This window comes from Charadrius vociferus, unplaced genomic scaffold (genome assembly GCF_000708025.1).
Source record: "Charadrius vociferus isolate BGI_N301 unplaced genomic scaffold, ASM70802v2 scaffold58, whole genome shotgun sequence".
Classification (NCBI taxonomy): Eukaryota; Metazoa; Chordata; class Aves; order Charadriiformes; family Charadriidae; genus Charadrius; species Charadrius vociferus.
The window spans coordinates 211,834-227,263 of NW_009649711.1; the positions used below are offsets into that span (position 1 = coordinate 211,834).

General features: G+C 45.7%; 1 protein-coding gene across 1 annotated transcript in view; it reads right to left on the reverse strand.

The window, feature by feature from the left end:
- The window catches only part of UVRAG (UV radiation resistance associated), a 113,324-nt gene extending 111,844 nt beyond the window's left edge, over positions 1-1,480 (reverse strand). The window contains exon 1 of the mRNA XM_009890700.1: positions 1,364-1,480. Within this exon, the coding sequence (XP_009889002.1) occupies positions 1,364-1,480 (117 nt within the window). The remainder of the gene's footprint in view (positions 1-1,363) is intronic.
- Between the last annotated feature and the right edge of the window lie 13,950 nt (positions 1,481-15,430).

Below are 15,430 nucleotides of genomic sequence, written 5' to 3' on the forward strand. Positions count from 1 at the left end.
GGGGCAGACCGACCGGGCTCACGACAGGCCAATGTGCCCCACATCACACCAACCGGCCCCACATCGCACCAATATGCCCTGCAGCAGACCAACCTGCCCCACATCACACCTACCTGCCCCACAACAGCCCAAACCTGCCCCACCACGGCAGGCCAACCTGCCCCTGCATCATGTCCACCTGCCCCACATCATGCCAACCTGCCCCACGTCACATCAGCCAGCCCCACAAAAGACCAACCTGCTCCATAACATCGTGCCAACCAACCCAACACCACACCAACCCATCCCACACCATGCCAATCCATCCCACATCACACCAGTCTACCCCACAGAAGACAACCTGCCCCATATCATGTCAGCCTGCCCCACAAAAGACAAGCCTGCTCTATAACAGGCCAACCTGCCCCACATCATGCCAGCTTGCCCCACATCACATCAGCCCGCCCCACAAAAGACCAACCTGCTCCATAACATCGTGCCAACCAACCCAACACCACACCAACCCAACCAAACACAGCAACAACCCATCTTGCACCATGTCAACCCATCCCACATCACACCAGCCTGCCCCACAAAAGATGACCTGCCCCATAACAAGCCAACCAGCCCCACATCATGTCAGCCTGCCCCACAAAAGACCAGCCTGCCTCATAAAAGGGCAACCTGCCCCATAATATCATGCCAACCAACCCAACACCACACCAACCCAACCCAACACCACAACAACCCACCCCACACCAAGCTGACCCATCCCACATCATGCCAGCCTGCCCCACAAAAGACTGACCTGCTCCACAAGATGCCAACCTGCCCCACATCATGTCAACCTGCCCCACAACAGGCCAGCCTGCCCCATAACAGGCCAACCTGCCCCACATCATGTCAGCCTGCCCCACAAAAGACCAGTCTGCCCCATAAGAGGCCAACCTGCTCCGTAACATCATGCCAACCAACCCAACCCAACACCAACCCTTCCCGCACCATGTCAACCCATCCCACATCACATGAGCCTGCCCCACAAAAGACAACCTACCCCATAACAGGCCAACCAGCCCCACATCATGCCAACCTGCCCCACAAAAGACCAACCTGCTCCACAACAGGCCAACCTGCCTCATAACATCATGCCAACCAACCCAATACCACACCGATCCATCCCACATCATGCCAACCCATCACACACCACACCAACCCATCCCATGTCCCACCAGCCCACTCCACATCAGGCCAACCCTGATGCCAACAGACGATGAGGCCAAACACAGCCATCCCCCCAGCACCTACCTCCAACCCACCCCACCCAGGAAACCTCCATGCTGACCAGGAGAACCATGCCCACCGGGGAGGCACCATCCCCACCTACCGGGCAGCACCGGGAGCGCCAATCCTGTCCCCGTGCCCCACCAGGGCCACCCATCCCCATGGCACCCTGCAGTGCCTGCCCGGCATAGGCAGCCACGCTGGAGACACTTGTCCCCATCGCACTGCCAGGGACCGGAACAGGCTGTGCCGAAACACCCATCCCCACACTACTGGGAACGCCCGTCCCACTGCCCCAGCAGCAGCACTGGGAACGCCTGTCCCTGACGCGCACCACGGCACTGGAAATGCCTGTTCCCACCCAGCCAGGCGGCTCTGGAAGGGTTGAGTGTGGCATGCAGTGCTGGAAAGTCCTGTCCTCCTGTTCTCCTGTCCTCCTCTCCTCTTCTCCTCCTGTCCTCAGCCCTATGCAGCTTCCGCATCATGGAGACCTTTCCCCCTGGAAGCCCACCAAGCCTTTGTTCACCTGCAGTACTCATGGTTTTGCAATATTCATGCTATGTTGATGTGCATTGGAGCAGCATTGTCCTCAGCATGCGTTTTGGTCTTGGGTATTCAACGCTGAACTCATTAAAAATAAATAAAAAAAAAAAAAAGGAAGAATAATGAAAAGTGGAGTGGAAAGTCAAGTTTCCTGGAGTTCGATGGCCATCTTTGCAGAAGTTATCCTCTTCCACCCTCCTCCTTCCCTTGCAGCCGCTCGCTGTGGTCTGCCTTTCCCCAAAGTACTTCCTAGGAATTGAAAACAGAGCTGCCAGATTTTTCCCCTCAGTAATTCCCTGGTTTACCACATAGGGACACATTGGCATGGACTTGTCTGGCCAAATTGTCTGATTCTATGTGTGGGTGCCAAATCAATGTAATACTTTGAGCTTAAGTTTTGGGCACCATGAGCTTGGAGTTGTGTTTGAGTTCTGGATATTGCTGTCTCCGATCAGGAAAACTATTTCAAAACAGCAGCCTTTCTTTGGAGGATCCTCTGGGAACCAGTGCATCTCCATTTTTTTTGTCTTCTGACAAAGAAAAAACCCTACTATTTCAGTATTTTCAATAGGAAAGTGCACTATCTTCAAGTGTACAGACTCCTGAGACACGTTGTGGAGACCAGGAGGTTCAAACATAGTAATTTTGGACCTGTTGTATCAGTTTGATTCACCTCCTGGTTTCTGGTTCATTCCAATGCACGAGCTCCTTGCTTTTGAACTTCCCATCTTCTTCTTGGAGCATCAAAACTTGCTGTTTAAAATGAAATAAATAAAATCTGCGTTGTGTTTTTTTTTTTTTTTCTTTCGACCGGTCTTTATTCAAGGGCTGAAAAATGCATTTGGAATGACAAAAATGATCATAAAATCAAGAGATTTAGTAATGCTTTCTGAATTTGAAACCCTTTAGATACGCTACTTCCACTGAGAAAACTAGTTCTTGCTCAGAATTATACTAGAAAGGATCATTATTGCAAGAACAGAGTCATTTCTGAGGCAAATCACTAAAAACAGGTTATGGAAGCAACGTGAACATGCCCCTGCTTGTTTGCCCAAAATATCAAAGGATTTAAAAAAATAACACATCAATCCTCGGAAGATACATGACTATTCTGTGACCAACTTATGCTGATTTGGTGAATTTAAAGTCCATATGACACTACCGCAGCAGGGTTTTCCCATTTTTCTTCATTTTCACAGGAGCGGATGACTATCTCTAAACTTTCTTAAAATACTTATGTTTAGAAAAGTCAAATGAGTTACTTAACGTAGCAGGTCACATGCCCTATATATGGAAATTGCATTTAATTTGCTGCTTAACATACACTGAGAGATCTAACCCATAATTCAAGGACTAAAAAGCAAAAATTCCCCCTGAGGAAAATTCAAATATGACCCCAAATCCCATGTTAATTTATTAATGATTTTACAGCAGTGAAACTGATGTAGCTCCAAAGAAGTCCCTGCAGATTTCCAGGTCATGCTAGCTAAGATTTTGGCCTCGTATGCTCAATTTCAGACTTATCTTCGCTTTTTGCTGTCTTAGCATGGCAAGGAACCATTTGTGAAAGCATTATAAAATGAGGAGTTTCTGGGGAGAAGGTTGCACTTTTACAGTTGATTTTCATCAGCTGTCAGAGGTTAAGTCCATCCCTTGTGGAGTTCACCACAGGGACCATTCAACACGATGAGAGACCTTTAATAATCCAGATTGTGCTGGAATTCGAACAAAATAATCATCCCTTTGGGGCTTAAAATAATGAGTTAATTATTAAGGATTGCTGGATTATTTTAACCAGAGTATTTGCAAGCGGCAGCCGTGGAGGACTGTGGCTCCTTTTATCCCTGGTTTCTGAAGACTCACCCGGAGAAGTAACGCTGGAGCAGTTCAGCCAATCTCACCTACTTACGTGGCATTATGTAGGACCCTATGTAATTTACTGGCGCTCCAGGAAATCATCATTTGAATTTTTTTAACCACATAAAAACGCCGGCGTTATCTGTCTGCATCATTTTGCAGATCACAGCATAACCTTTATTACATCCCAGTGGATGTTCCTGTGGCTGATTATCATAAAAGATGAAATTCCCGTGGCTGCAGCAAGTGCACGGATGCACGAAATGCTCCCACCACCATCACCTGCCCAACTGCCCAAGCTGAGCAGAGCAATCGACATGCTGGAGGGATGGGATGCCATACAAAGGGACCTGGACAGGCTGGAGAGGTGGGCCTGAGTGAACCTCATGAGGTTCAACAAGGCCAAGTGCAGGGTCCTGCACATGGGCCAGGGCAATCCCAAGCACAAATACAGGCTGGGCAGAGAATGGGTGGAGAGCAGCCCTAAGGAGAAGGACTTAGGGATACTGGGGGGTGAAAAACTGGCCATGAGCTGTCAATGAGTGCTGACAGCCGCAAAAGCCCCCGGCATCCCGGGCTGCATCCCCAGCAGCGTGGCCAGCAGGGCGAGGGGGGATTGTGCCCCTCTGCTGCGCTCTGCTCTGGGGAGACCCCCCTGCAGTGCTGCCTCCAGCTCGGGGGCCTCAGCACAGGAGAGACATGGACCTGGTGGAGCGGGGCCAGAGGAGGCCCCGGAGCTGCTGGGAGGGCTGGAGCCCCTCTGCTGGGAGGACAGGCTGGGAGAGTTGGGGGGGTTCAGCCTGGAGAAAGAGGGGAGATTGAGATGAGATGGGAGGAAGAAATTGTTGCCTGTGAGGGTGGTGAGCCCCTGGCACAGGTTGCCCTGAGAAGCTGTGGCTGCCCCATCCCTGGAGGTGTTCAAGGCCAGGGTGGACGGGGCTTGGAGCAACCTGGGCTGGTGGGAGGTGTCCCTGCCCATGGCAGGGGGGTTGGAACAACATGATCCTCAAGGTCCCTTCCAACCCAAACCATTCTGTGATTCTATGATTCTATGATCTTCAGGTTTTTGAAGTGAATCCAGCAGGCAAACAGGAAAGAAAAGGAGTTTTCAAAACCATCATCTGATTACTGAGCAGGTCTTTTGTTCACATGTGGTCCAAATACACCAGCAGCTCCTCACTTTGACCTTATGGAAAGCCAGAAGCAGTTTCTTGTGGATGTTTTTTTGGGAAACAAGGCCAGAAAATAATTAAAATTCCTATTAGCAGAATTTTAAAATGCAATTTTAACAAAATAGAGTAAACCATTTTGCAGAATAAAGCATATGTTTGAAAAACCTTTGGAGAAAGCTGGATGAAATACCACTCAGGAATTTTCAGAAATGTTGTCTGAAAACTTAAGTGCTATTTCTTGAAGCACTACTATATCAGTTCTCTTTCTGCTTGGTGGCACTGGATTTGAGACACATGGGCTAGTGTCCTTTGAAATGATGTGGTGGAGAGAAACTGCCTGCAGGTCACTACGGAGATTATTTAAAAGACTTTATTGCAATTTTTGGCATGCTAGAAACTTTGGGAAAGGAAGCAATTGTCTTGTGGCTAACGATAATTCCTACTTCTGGCCACAGATCGGGTCAAATATAATTCTTATTGGTGTATGAGATCATTGCAAAGTCGCTCAAACAAAAAAACGTATTTCACTGATGGATGGAAAGATTCCAAGCACAGGGTGAAATACTTCAAGTTTGTAAGCTATTTAGAGAAGACGAAAAAGCTTAAGTTTTGCCCCTGAATGCCTATTAAATAATGTAATTTACAGCCACAGATGTGGAGTTAAAAGAGTTTGTTTAGCTTTGCCTTTGGAGAGATCAAGCTCAAGCAACAGGGACTAACATAAGAGACTGGCTTCGTGGGCGCTAAACCCTGGACCCTTTTATGTCCAAGGTATTTCTGCCTCTTTCTGGTTGCAGGCGAGTATGTTTGCTCTATCCCCAGAGGTTGTTTTAAACTGCCATAAGACACTTGCAGCTACCTAAGACTTTCCAGTCATCCCTATGCAATATATCACGGTGAAAAGCACAATAAAGGTCAAATCTTTTTCCTATAAATGCCCTTGGTTTTGAATTAGAAGCAATATATGCCTGCAAGCATCCGCTGAAGAGCCATTAAGATATGAGTTGGGACTATAAAAGTAGCGGTCTACATGAAGATATTCAGAAAAATGTGTGAAAACCTGTGCTCGAGTTATACCACATTAAACTCCAAGGGCAGTTTATTAATTTGCAAGTAAATTGGCCACTGTTTGCTCTTCACCACTGCTGTCAGCTGCGTAAATGGTTTTGCTAATTGATTTCATTAATTTATCATAAGTTTCCTGAGTGTCCCAATATAAACTCTAACTCAGATAGAGAGACTTCATTGTATTTTTGACACACCATCAAGCTGTTCTGGTCACATTATGCACTCAGAGAAGATCCCTGTTCAGTAGAAGACGTCTTCAAGTCAGCTCACAACCATTAGAGAATTTTCAGGGAGGACATGAAAAGGGGTTCCTGCAGCTTTGGAGTGCAAATGATGCTTAGAATATCTATTATTATCCTGGTGCTTAGAAGAGCTATTATTTTCATGGGAAAACCTCCTTCCCAGACTCAAACATGTATTTTAAATGAGATAAGGGGAAAAGAAATACTTTAGATGAGACAGAGTCATGAATGAGAACAGCAGCACTGTCTCAGAACAAGAGGATGCCTACATCAACCTGCGTAAACCACCTTTATTCCCATACCGACTAGGTTGTACAAGAAGTAACTGGTAATTTTGGTAATTTCTTTAGGCACTGAGCATCTTTTTGCTATGTGGATTTTAGCATTCGGCACCTGGGCTCTTCCCGCGTCAGAGTCTTCGCTGCACAATTGCAAAATATGGAACAACAGCCCATAAAACAGACCCAGTTTCTGGGAAAACACTTATTGCTTGAAACCATATTGCTTTAAAACCACACATGTATTATTTCTTTGAAGCCTTCAATTTACTAAAACATTGTGGTCTGGGGGAAAGAGGGTTTTTCTGGGTAGCTTGAGAAACGTGTTGGTAGACTGAAGTCATCCAACCAAGACAGGCTGATGGCAAATCCACTGAAGTAAACAGATCACTTTTAAGCATCTTTGGTGGGTTTTTGATCGAGCTTATGGTGAGGTTTTGAAAAAATAAACCCTCATCAAGTCATGCTGGTTTGGGATGAGGTTCACTGAATGGTCAAGGCATCCTGATGCAACTCAGTTCGGCGATGAATGCTGCAGCAGTAGCTGTACCTGAATTAGCCCTGACACAGTTTTTTTCAACCTTTTCTCATCAAGCTGGGATAGAATCCTATGGAGTCAATCTGTTCCAACCTTCTTAACTATCCTAGAAAGTTTTTCTTTAATAGCAAATCCTTTTCTTTTTCTGCTGCCTTTAAAATCTGTTGTTATTTGCCTTATTATCAGGGAGTGGTGAATGCATAGATCTAAGACAGTGGCCAACTTTAGGGATATTGCACTCAGTTCTGCTACAGGAGTCTCACCCACCGGTTATAGTGTAACCTGAGTATGTGAACCTCGTCTTTTTTTTTTACGAAAAGATATTTCAGCATGTTTACTCCTGCGAGAGGGCTGCCAATTAGTTTAGAAGTTGTTTGAATTAGCTTGTTGAAAAAATCCAAACAAAAGCTTATTGTCCAGAAGAGCTGGAGGAGGGTCAAGTTGCAGGGGGTTGTAAAAACTGCCTTCAGAAGGATGTTATTACCTCATCGCTGTGGCCATAAATAAAAGCTTTTACCAGGGAAAAGTTTAACAAGTTCAATAAATGTTCAAAGAACCTCACAAAAAGCTTCTCGGTTTGGAAACAATGTGAGCCATTTCTTGGTGCCTTATGTTTTGAGTGTGGTAAAAGAGACTTGCTGCCTCGAAAGTCATGCTGTGACCTTCCCAGGTTTCACAAGCGAGGTACAATCAGGCCAAGATAGTTTAGGATGAGGATGTTTTAAAAGGCCTCCTGGAAATGGCTTTTGGGATTAAAGCCATGAGCCCGCAATGTGCTTGCTCAGGGACACATCTGCATTAAACACAGGAGGTTTTGGCTTCGTGGGGACTACACATGAGCTTTGAGTGAGGGACTGTTTGCATCCTGCTTAATCAAGGCTTGGCAAGGTGCTGTTTTACCTTCTGAATTGCTGTTGCAACATAGTTGGGGAAATGCTATTTTGGATCAGATATAAAACCAAAACTCCAGGTCATTAAATGGACTCCAGGATGGAAGATGCTGTACAAATATACATGATTACTCAACGTGCTTGGTAAGTGAAGAGAGGCAGCTGAACAGATCTATTTAACCATACAGACAATTAACACCATGAAATTAACAGCAGAGAAGAAAAAAAAAAAAAAGGAGGATTGGAGCCCCTCTGCTGGAAGGACAGGCTGGGAGAGTGGGGGGGGTTCAGCCTGGAGAAGAGAAGGCTCCGGGGAGACCTTAGAGCCCCTTCCATTGCCTAAAGGGGCTCCAGGAGAGCTGGGGAGGGACTTTTTACAAGGGCATGTAGTGACAGGATGAGGGGCAATGGCTTCAAACTGGGAGAGGGGAGATTTTGATGAGATCTGAGGAAGAAATTTTTCCCTGTGAGGGTGGTGAGCCCCTGGCACAGGTTGCCCTGAGAAGCTGCGGCTGCCCCATCCCTGGAGGTGTTCAAGGCCAGGTTGGATGGGGCTTGGAGCAACCTGGTCTGGTGGGAGGTGTCCCTGCCCATGGCAGGGGGCTTGGAACTAGATGATCTTTAAGGTCCTTTCCAACCTAAACCATTCTGTGATTTTCCAAGATTTTTTTTTGCCAGAGTTTTCAGCTGATTATAGGAGAAGGCCATATCAGTACTCCCTGCTTTGGCATTACACCAGATATAAATGTACTACAGTGCTGATCATTCTGGGGACTGTCCTAGTGGTGTGCTGATAAAACTGGGCCATGTCTGAAACTCCCTGTCCTACCACATGTGCTTTGTCTCCGGTTGATGATGCTTCTTGGACCGATGACATCATGTCTACATGCATCTTCTGTGGGTTGTTTTTTTTCTTTTAATTATAGGAGTTGGAAAAGAAATTAGAAAAACTGTTATAAGATCATACATTGAGCTGAAGTGTGAGCCTCTGATAGCTTAAGTGTACAGCACAGCAATAGCTCAAACGCTATCTCCCCTTGGGATCATCATTCTTTAATGTAAAATTTCAGTGTATCTGACTTCAAAGGAAGACAAGTGATTGCTCTGGAGAAGAAACTGACAACAAGCAGCTTCTTTGCTCTGAAAGTAATTCTACAACCTCAGATCAGCCACTAAAGCATCTTGTATGTCAGAGAAATTAAATCAATCACAGCTTTCTCCTTCCTCACAAGACACTGAATCTGCACAGGACCATCCACACCAAAGCAGCTCAGTGACCTTTGAGCACATGACGTCCATCACACACACCCGCCTCAAAGTGGCCGTTCCCGAGTCACTCACTTGAGACTACATTGAAAGTCTATGTAAATTAGGCAGAAGATGTTTTCTGATTTCAGTGGACTGTATATATCAAGGCTAAAGGCTGGTGGTTCACCACTGAATAAGCACTGGGTCTGCAAACTGCTGTGAGGACTATCTTCCAAGCAAGATGCAAAAATCCTAAGGTCCTGTACAGGTATGGTCATGAAATATGCCCTGCCACATTGCCAGAAGTCCCCAAAGGAAATTTATCTCTGAATTCTGCTTGAATTAAAGTCCCTCCCTTTACTGCACCTGCATTTGGAACTTGCAGAGGTGGTATTTAGATTTCCTTACTTCATCTGATGTGTAATGGTTGTACTTCCCATCCCGGAGGTGGTTGCATTTCACCAATGGGCAAAGTAAATCTTTCTGTGGAATATTTATAGAGCTCTTTAAGGCCTTTTGAATGGAAAACTTCTGCAGGATGATCCGTTAATGAGTATGAAAGCTAAGGAGAAAAAAACAAAGTCAATATACACATTGGCTGGGAGCCCACTGGCTGTGAAGCCTCGCCAGGACAGCATTTGCACCAAAACCCTGTACTCTCATCAGCTATAAGCACCTCCAGGATAATGTAATGCCATTATACCAAACCATCAAGACCTTCTTGATCTTTGGCTTATCAGGTATCATTTATAGGTCATAACATTTTGATTGACTCTCCACCGATGAAACCTGTACATCCATTTAGAAATAATTTATTGGAAGGGACATCCAGGCCCTCTGACCTTACAAGGAGAGAGAATGGATGGGTGTTATGGTTGCTGCTGCTGTATAACCTATTTGTTGAGATACCTGCTAACCACTGCCTCCAACCAGTCACACAGGACAGCTATATGCTGCTTCCTAATCCTCTTGGTACTCATGGAACAAGACGTGTCTCAAGATATTCAGCAGCCCAGTCGCTTGGTCAGGGATAAACCTGTGGTCGGCATGGAGGTTGATGGCTCTTCTACGGAGTTGGAACTCGATGATCTGGGGCTAGAACTCGACAATCTTCAAGGTCTCTTCCAACCTAAACCATTCTATGATTTGTGCTCTGTTGGCATTATGGCCTTGAGGTGTAAAAGCTCATCTGACACTAGAGAAAACTGGCAGCAGGTTGGTGGCAGCTATTGGTGTCTATGGCAAACTCTAGTCAGAGAACTTAATATTTGGAAAACCGAGCTAGTTTCCCAAAAACTTATGCTTTCAGGGTGGGAGAACAGAAATAAGTGTCAGTCCAGTTCTTTGTGATGCCTAACATGGAGAATGTTATGAGACAGCAATGTTTGTATTAAGAAACCAACACTAAGAGTGTTTTGGGGACGCCATGCAAAGGGAGTGTGAGATTTTGGCACAGAGGTCAATATTTGGCTCAGTCAGCCATGATGGGAGGGCCATCCTGCACTGTGTAACCTTGATCAAAGCACAACAGAAAGCACAGAGCAAAGCCAGGACCTATTTGGGGAAAATCTCCCGATGTGTGGATCGGGATCAGCCGGCAAGGGTGGATCAGATCTGCGAGAACCAGGGAACTGGTAAATGATCAAACCACGGGTAGAGTTCAAATTCCCATCAGACTTCTCTTACAGCCTGTTAAAACATCCTCACCCCCAAGTCCCCCAACCTAAAGAAGAAAAGATAACCACAAAGCAGAGTAGAGAAAGCTCTGCATCAGCATTTTTCTTCCTGCCCTTTTGGCTGCAAAAGGTGGTCCCTTGAACCCCTGGCACAAGTAGGCAGGAAATTGCCCATTTTTGTGATGGTCAGGATAGAGGGAAAAACTTCATTTAACTGAGGTGTTGCCAAATAGCAACATTTTCCACGGGATCACTTTGCAGCATGAAGCTTAGAAGGTTTTGCACTGGAGAAATTCATTTGTTATTCCATGTGGTACCGCTGCTTGGGATAAAATGACAAAATATTTCTCCAGAGGGTAATGTATCCATTTCTGCTCTCTGCCTCCTCTCCTACAAAGCAGTTCCAGTCTGGGTTGGTGGTTTCTCAGCATTGCTACCTGGCATTCACCCAAAATACTTTTTTTTTTTTTTTTTCTTATCATGGAGTTACAGACAGACACCTCACGAGGGCAGCATGTCCTCTCTTTTTTCTTTTTTCTAACCTCTTTCATTAGACTGCTCTGCTTCCAGACTGAACCAAAAAAAGCTGTGTACGCACTATTCTGCTTATACTATTCTAATTAACGAGGGTCTCAAAGCAAGCTGGCGACATCCCACCTCATGACAAGGCCAGGTTGGACGGGGCTCTGAACAACCTGGTCTAGTGGAAAGTGTCCCTGCCCATGGCAGGGGGTTGGAACTTGATGATCTTCAAGGTCCCTTCCAACCTAAACCATTCCATGATTCTATGCTGGTGGTATAAAAAATACTGCTGCCCTGCTTCGCAGATAGGGAATAAGCGGCTAAGTAAACCCACGTGACATGCTCAGGATGCCCTATGGCTGCCAGTCGAGGAAGGAACAGATCATTGCAGGTGGCCTGCACCCAAATGCCATGTTCTTTCCATAAATTTAGTCACGTAGCCTTTTGCTCCAGTTCTGTTTGCCGGAGGAAGAGCTCTGATTTGAGGCAAAGGAGGACAAAACAGGACAGAAACTACATAAATGCATGAGGAAGAAGAGGTGACAGTGGAAAGTCCCCTCTTCCAGCCTGTAAGGAGGCACAAACAGGTACAAAAACAGGTTGTAAGGCCCCAAGCTACTTTTCCTTCCCTTTTTAACAGGCAAGTTTGTGAGCCAAATCCCAGCAAGAAGGGAAGAGAAATGCATCTGACAGGAAGGAGCAAATAAAAGAGCACAAAAAGGCTGGAACCAGAAAGGGCCGATACAGCCCAGTGCAGAGAAAGGGACAGATTTATGAGGACCCTTGTGGGTATAACGAGGAATGTTAGGAGGACAGGGAGGTCTTAAGGTGCTGGAGAAGTGCAAATGCACTTAATATTAAGCTAAACAGCAGCAGAGGAAGGGGAGCTTGCTGAGCTAAAGGCAAGACAGGTCTCTAGGAAAGCAAAGATGCCCATTTCTCAGAAAAGAGTGTAAGAACAACTTTATCAGGGCTGGTCTATCATGGGCAGGAGCCTACCTCTTGTTATGGCCAAGGGAAGATGCCTGGACAAGAAGGGAAGAATATAGTGGTACCATCATGACACTGCCCCAGCAACATGTAGCGTGGTCACCACTGAGTCAGATGTGATAACTTTAACTTCTAGTTAACCTAACATTTAGGTTATTTTACAGTATGATCTCTTTTATTCTGGATGCTGTGTACATCAAAGACAGCCCCTCCCCAAGAAGCCTCTATGTTGCATAAGCAAAGGCATAAGCAGGAAAATGTATAGACTCATAGAATTGCTATGGTTGGAAAGGACCTTTAAGATCATTGAGTCCAACCATCAACCTAACACAGCCAAACCACCACTAAACCATGTCCCTCAGCACCACGTCTGCCCAATCTTTAAATTACCGCCAGGGATGGTGACTCCACCACTTCCCTGGGCAGCCTCTTCCAGTGCTTGACAACCCTTTTAGTGAAGAAAATTTTCCTAATATCCAATCTAAACCTAAATCTAAACCCCAATCTAAATCCAAATGTAGGCGCAGGGGAAGATGCCTATAATGCCAGGACACCCCCAGTGAGCTTTTCACTAAATCAATCAAAATCATTAAATGTTCCACAAGCCAGAGATGATTTTCAGGTAAGGCTTTTACCCCTACGCTCCTGAGACTGGCAAGAGAAGGGAAAACCAACTGCAGAAAAAAGCTTGGAAGGAGTCATCTGCCCATGAGCTCAGCTCAGCAGAGTGCTTAAAACTTGTATGAGACTACCATGTCCTGGGCTGGTACCTTGGGCACAAGAAGACATGCAAGGAAAATTTCCCTTTTACAGACCGGTGGTAAGTAGGTGAAAAGAACAATATTCAGTGGCAATATCATGTTAGACCTTAATTAAGGGGACTTCCAGCACAGCCAAGGGTTTTGAGCAGAGTTGGTCCCACCTTGCAGTATGGACAACTACAGGACATCCATTAGTGCAGTCCTTTGCCAGAATAGACTCTTATTTGAAACAACTCCCTCCCTCCTCTGCTTTAGGGGGATTTCTTTAGGGGAATTTGCAAGAGGCAGCTGTGCTTTGATATAAAACTTGATAATTGAAAACATTGCTTGGAAAAAACTCTGCAAGAACTGACATCCTCCAGTTTGTGCCAAGGGTGGTTTCTACTGACTTGTGTGGTCACAAACTGTCAAAAGTGGTTTGGGCAGAGCATTCATGGTTTTTCTTGCTGTGCATTTCCAGACAAGGCACTGGAAACCCAGCCTTAATGTTTGCTAACAGAAAACAGGACCAATCAATTCTACTAGGGTTGAGGAAAAGGGGAAGCAAACAACACACCAGGTTTATCTCCTGGAGCAGAAGACTTTAAACCTCCATTGGACAAGCCTGAAAAGGACAGAGAATAAGTTTGGCTTTCCCCTTGGAGAAGAGCAGCGTCAGCCTGTGAAAGTCAGCCAACCTTGATGGACCTCTTCCAGACCTTGTAGTCCAGCCCCAGCCCAAGAGAGAACAGGTTAAACCCTCGCTTGTTACTAAAAGAGCCCACTTGAACTTCACAGCAAAGTGTGCTATTTCTGGAGCACTTTGCACCTCCAGCAGTAGAAGGCCAGAGGGCCTGACAAGAGCTGGAAGGATTTCCTGAGCTTGAGGACCAGGGATGTAATCCAGCTAATTATCTGCTAGGCAGCAACAAAATCCAAGGTAATTTGCTGAAAGGAGCAACAGGGCATGAACTTTCTGTATCTGCTCAGTCAAGGAGGTCCATAGATGTTGGCTGCCTTATACACTCACAGGCAAAACCCCACCCTTAAACCTCAAAGATTTGCTTAACCTATCGTGGATGTCCCATGCAGGGACAGGGCAGATCAGTGTGGGTCTGCTTTTGGACAAACAGACCCATTTTCTCCCCACAAAAGCCAAGGCCCAGCTGCAATCCCACAAACCATCATGGCACCACAAACCCAGCCACAGACCACTGCAACACCAAAGAGACCAAAGCAGCCCACTATTTTTGCCCAAGTTTATTTCTAGAAATTTGTACAAAAATTGATACTCTGTAATACAACAGTCTATCAGATATGACAGATGAACATTTGTCTTTAGAGGCAAGATTCCAGGAATGTGAAGTACCGTCCTCTTGCATGGAAGAAAGGCACATTTTGGAGCTCAAAATACACTCAACTGAACCGTTGAAAAGGCAGGTCAGACACGCGAGTAGTGCAATGTTTCAGGTTTATACATAAACACGTTGTACTCTGAAGAAATCTCACTACAAGCAGTGTTAACATCCACGTAAACATTGTATAAACACTTTAAAAAGCCACTCACTTTAGATCCTATGCGTGAAAAGGCTACTCCTTTACATTCACTGGACGGAATATTTAAAAGCCATCTTTGGGCAGAAGTTACTCCTAGTTTTTCTCAAATGCTTTTGGGATCCAAAACACTTGCATGAATAGTCCCGCTGCATTTACCCCTACAGACTACCCTAAGGGTCTGCAACACCGGGGCCACGTGATTGCACCATCCCACTGCTCCTAGAACTTGTCCTTGGAGTTCCATGGCTATGAAGGAGTCCCATATTTCCAGCTACACCTGGTGCAAGCAGCACCTGGGACAGACCTGCTTCTAAACTGACATTCAAAATACAAGTGGCAAAGTTAAAGCTACCAAAGCATCCACTGAACTCAGGATTGAGGTCCACCAGACTCATCTGTCTCCTTTGGTTGCCCTCCCCACCCCCAGTAGGTGCCACACCAGGGGGTTTGGCGGCCTGCTTGTGCTTTCAGAAGGGGCTTTTCCAAAGCAGAAATGCCCTTGTGCTATGTAAGCATGTCTCAACATGGCTTTTGTCTAACACGCCCGTAATACTGCCGTCCCAGTCAAATTAACCCGCCATTTTGGGTTTGTTTTTTTTTTTTTTGATTGAAAACCAGATGGATCCTGCTCTCCCAAAATAGCTTGTGCTAGTGGGTAACGTAGCTGCATGAATGCTTCTAATCCACTGCTGGCAACGCAACGGCATTATATAGCAGATTACAAAGGCAATCATTTCCCCCATCCAAATCCTCACAGCAATGGGGAGTTGTGCTTTTTTTTTGTTTTAGATAGAAAGATGTTTGTAATGGGATTTATCTAAAGTAAAGCCTTTTTTTTTTTTAATTGTT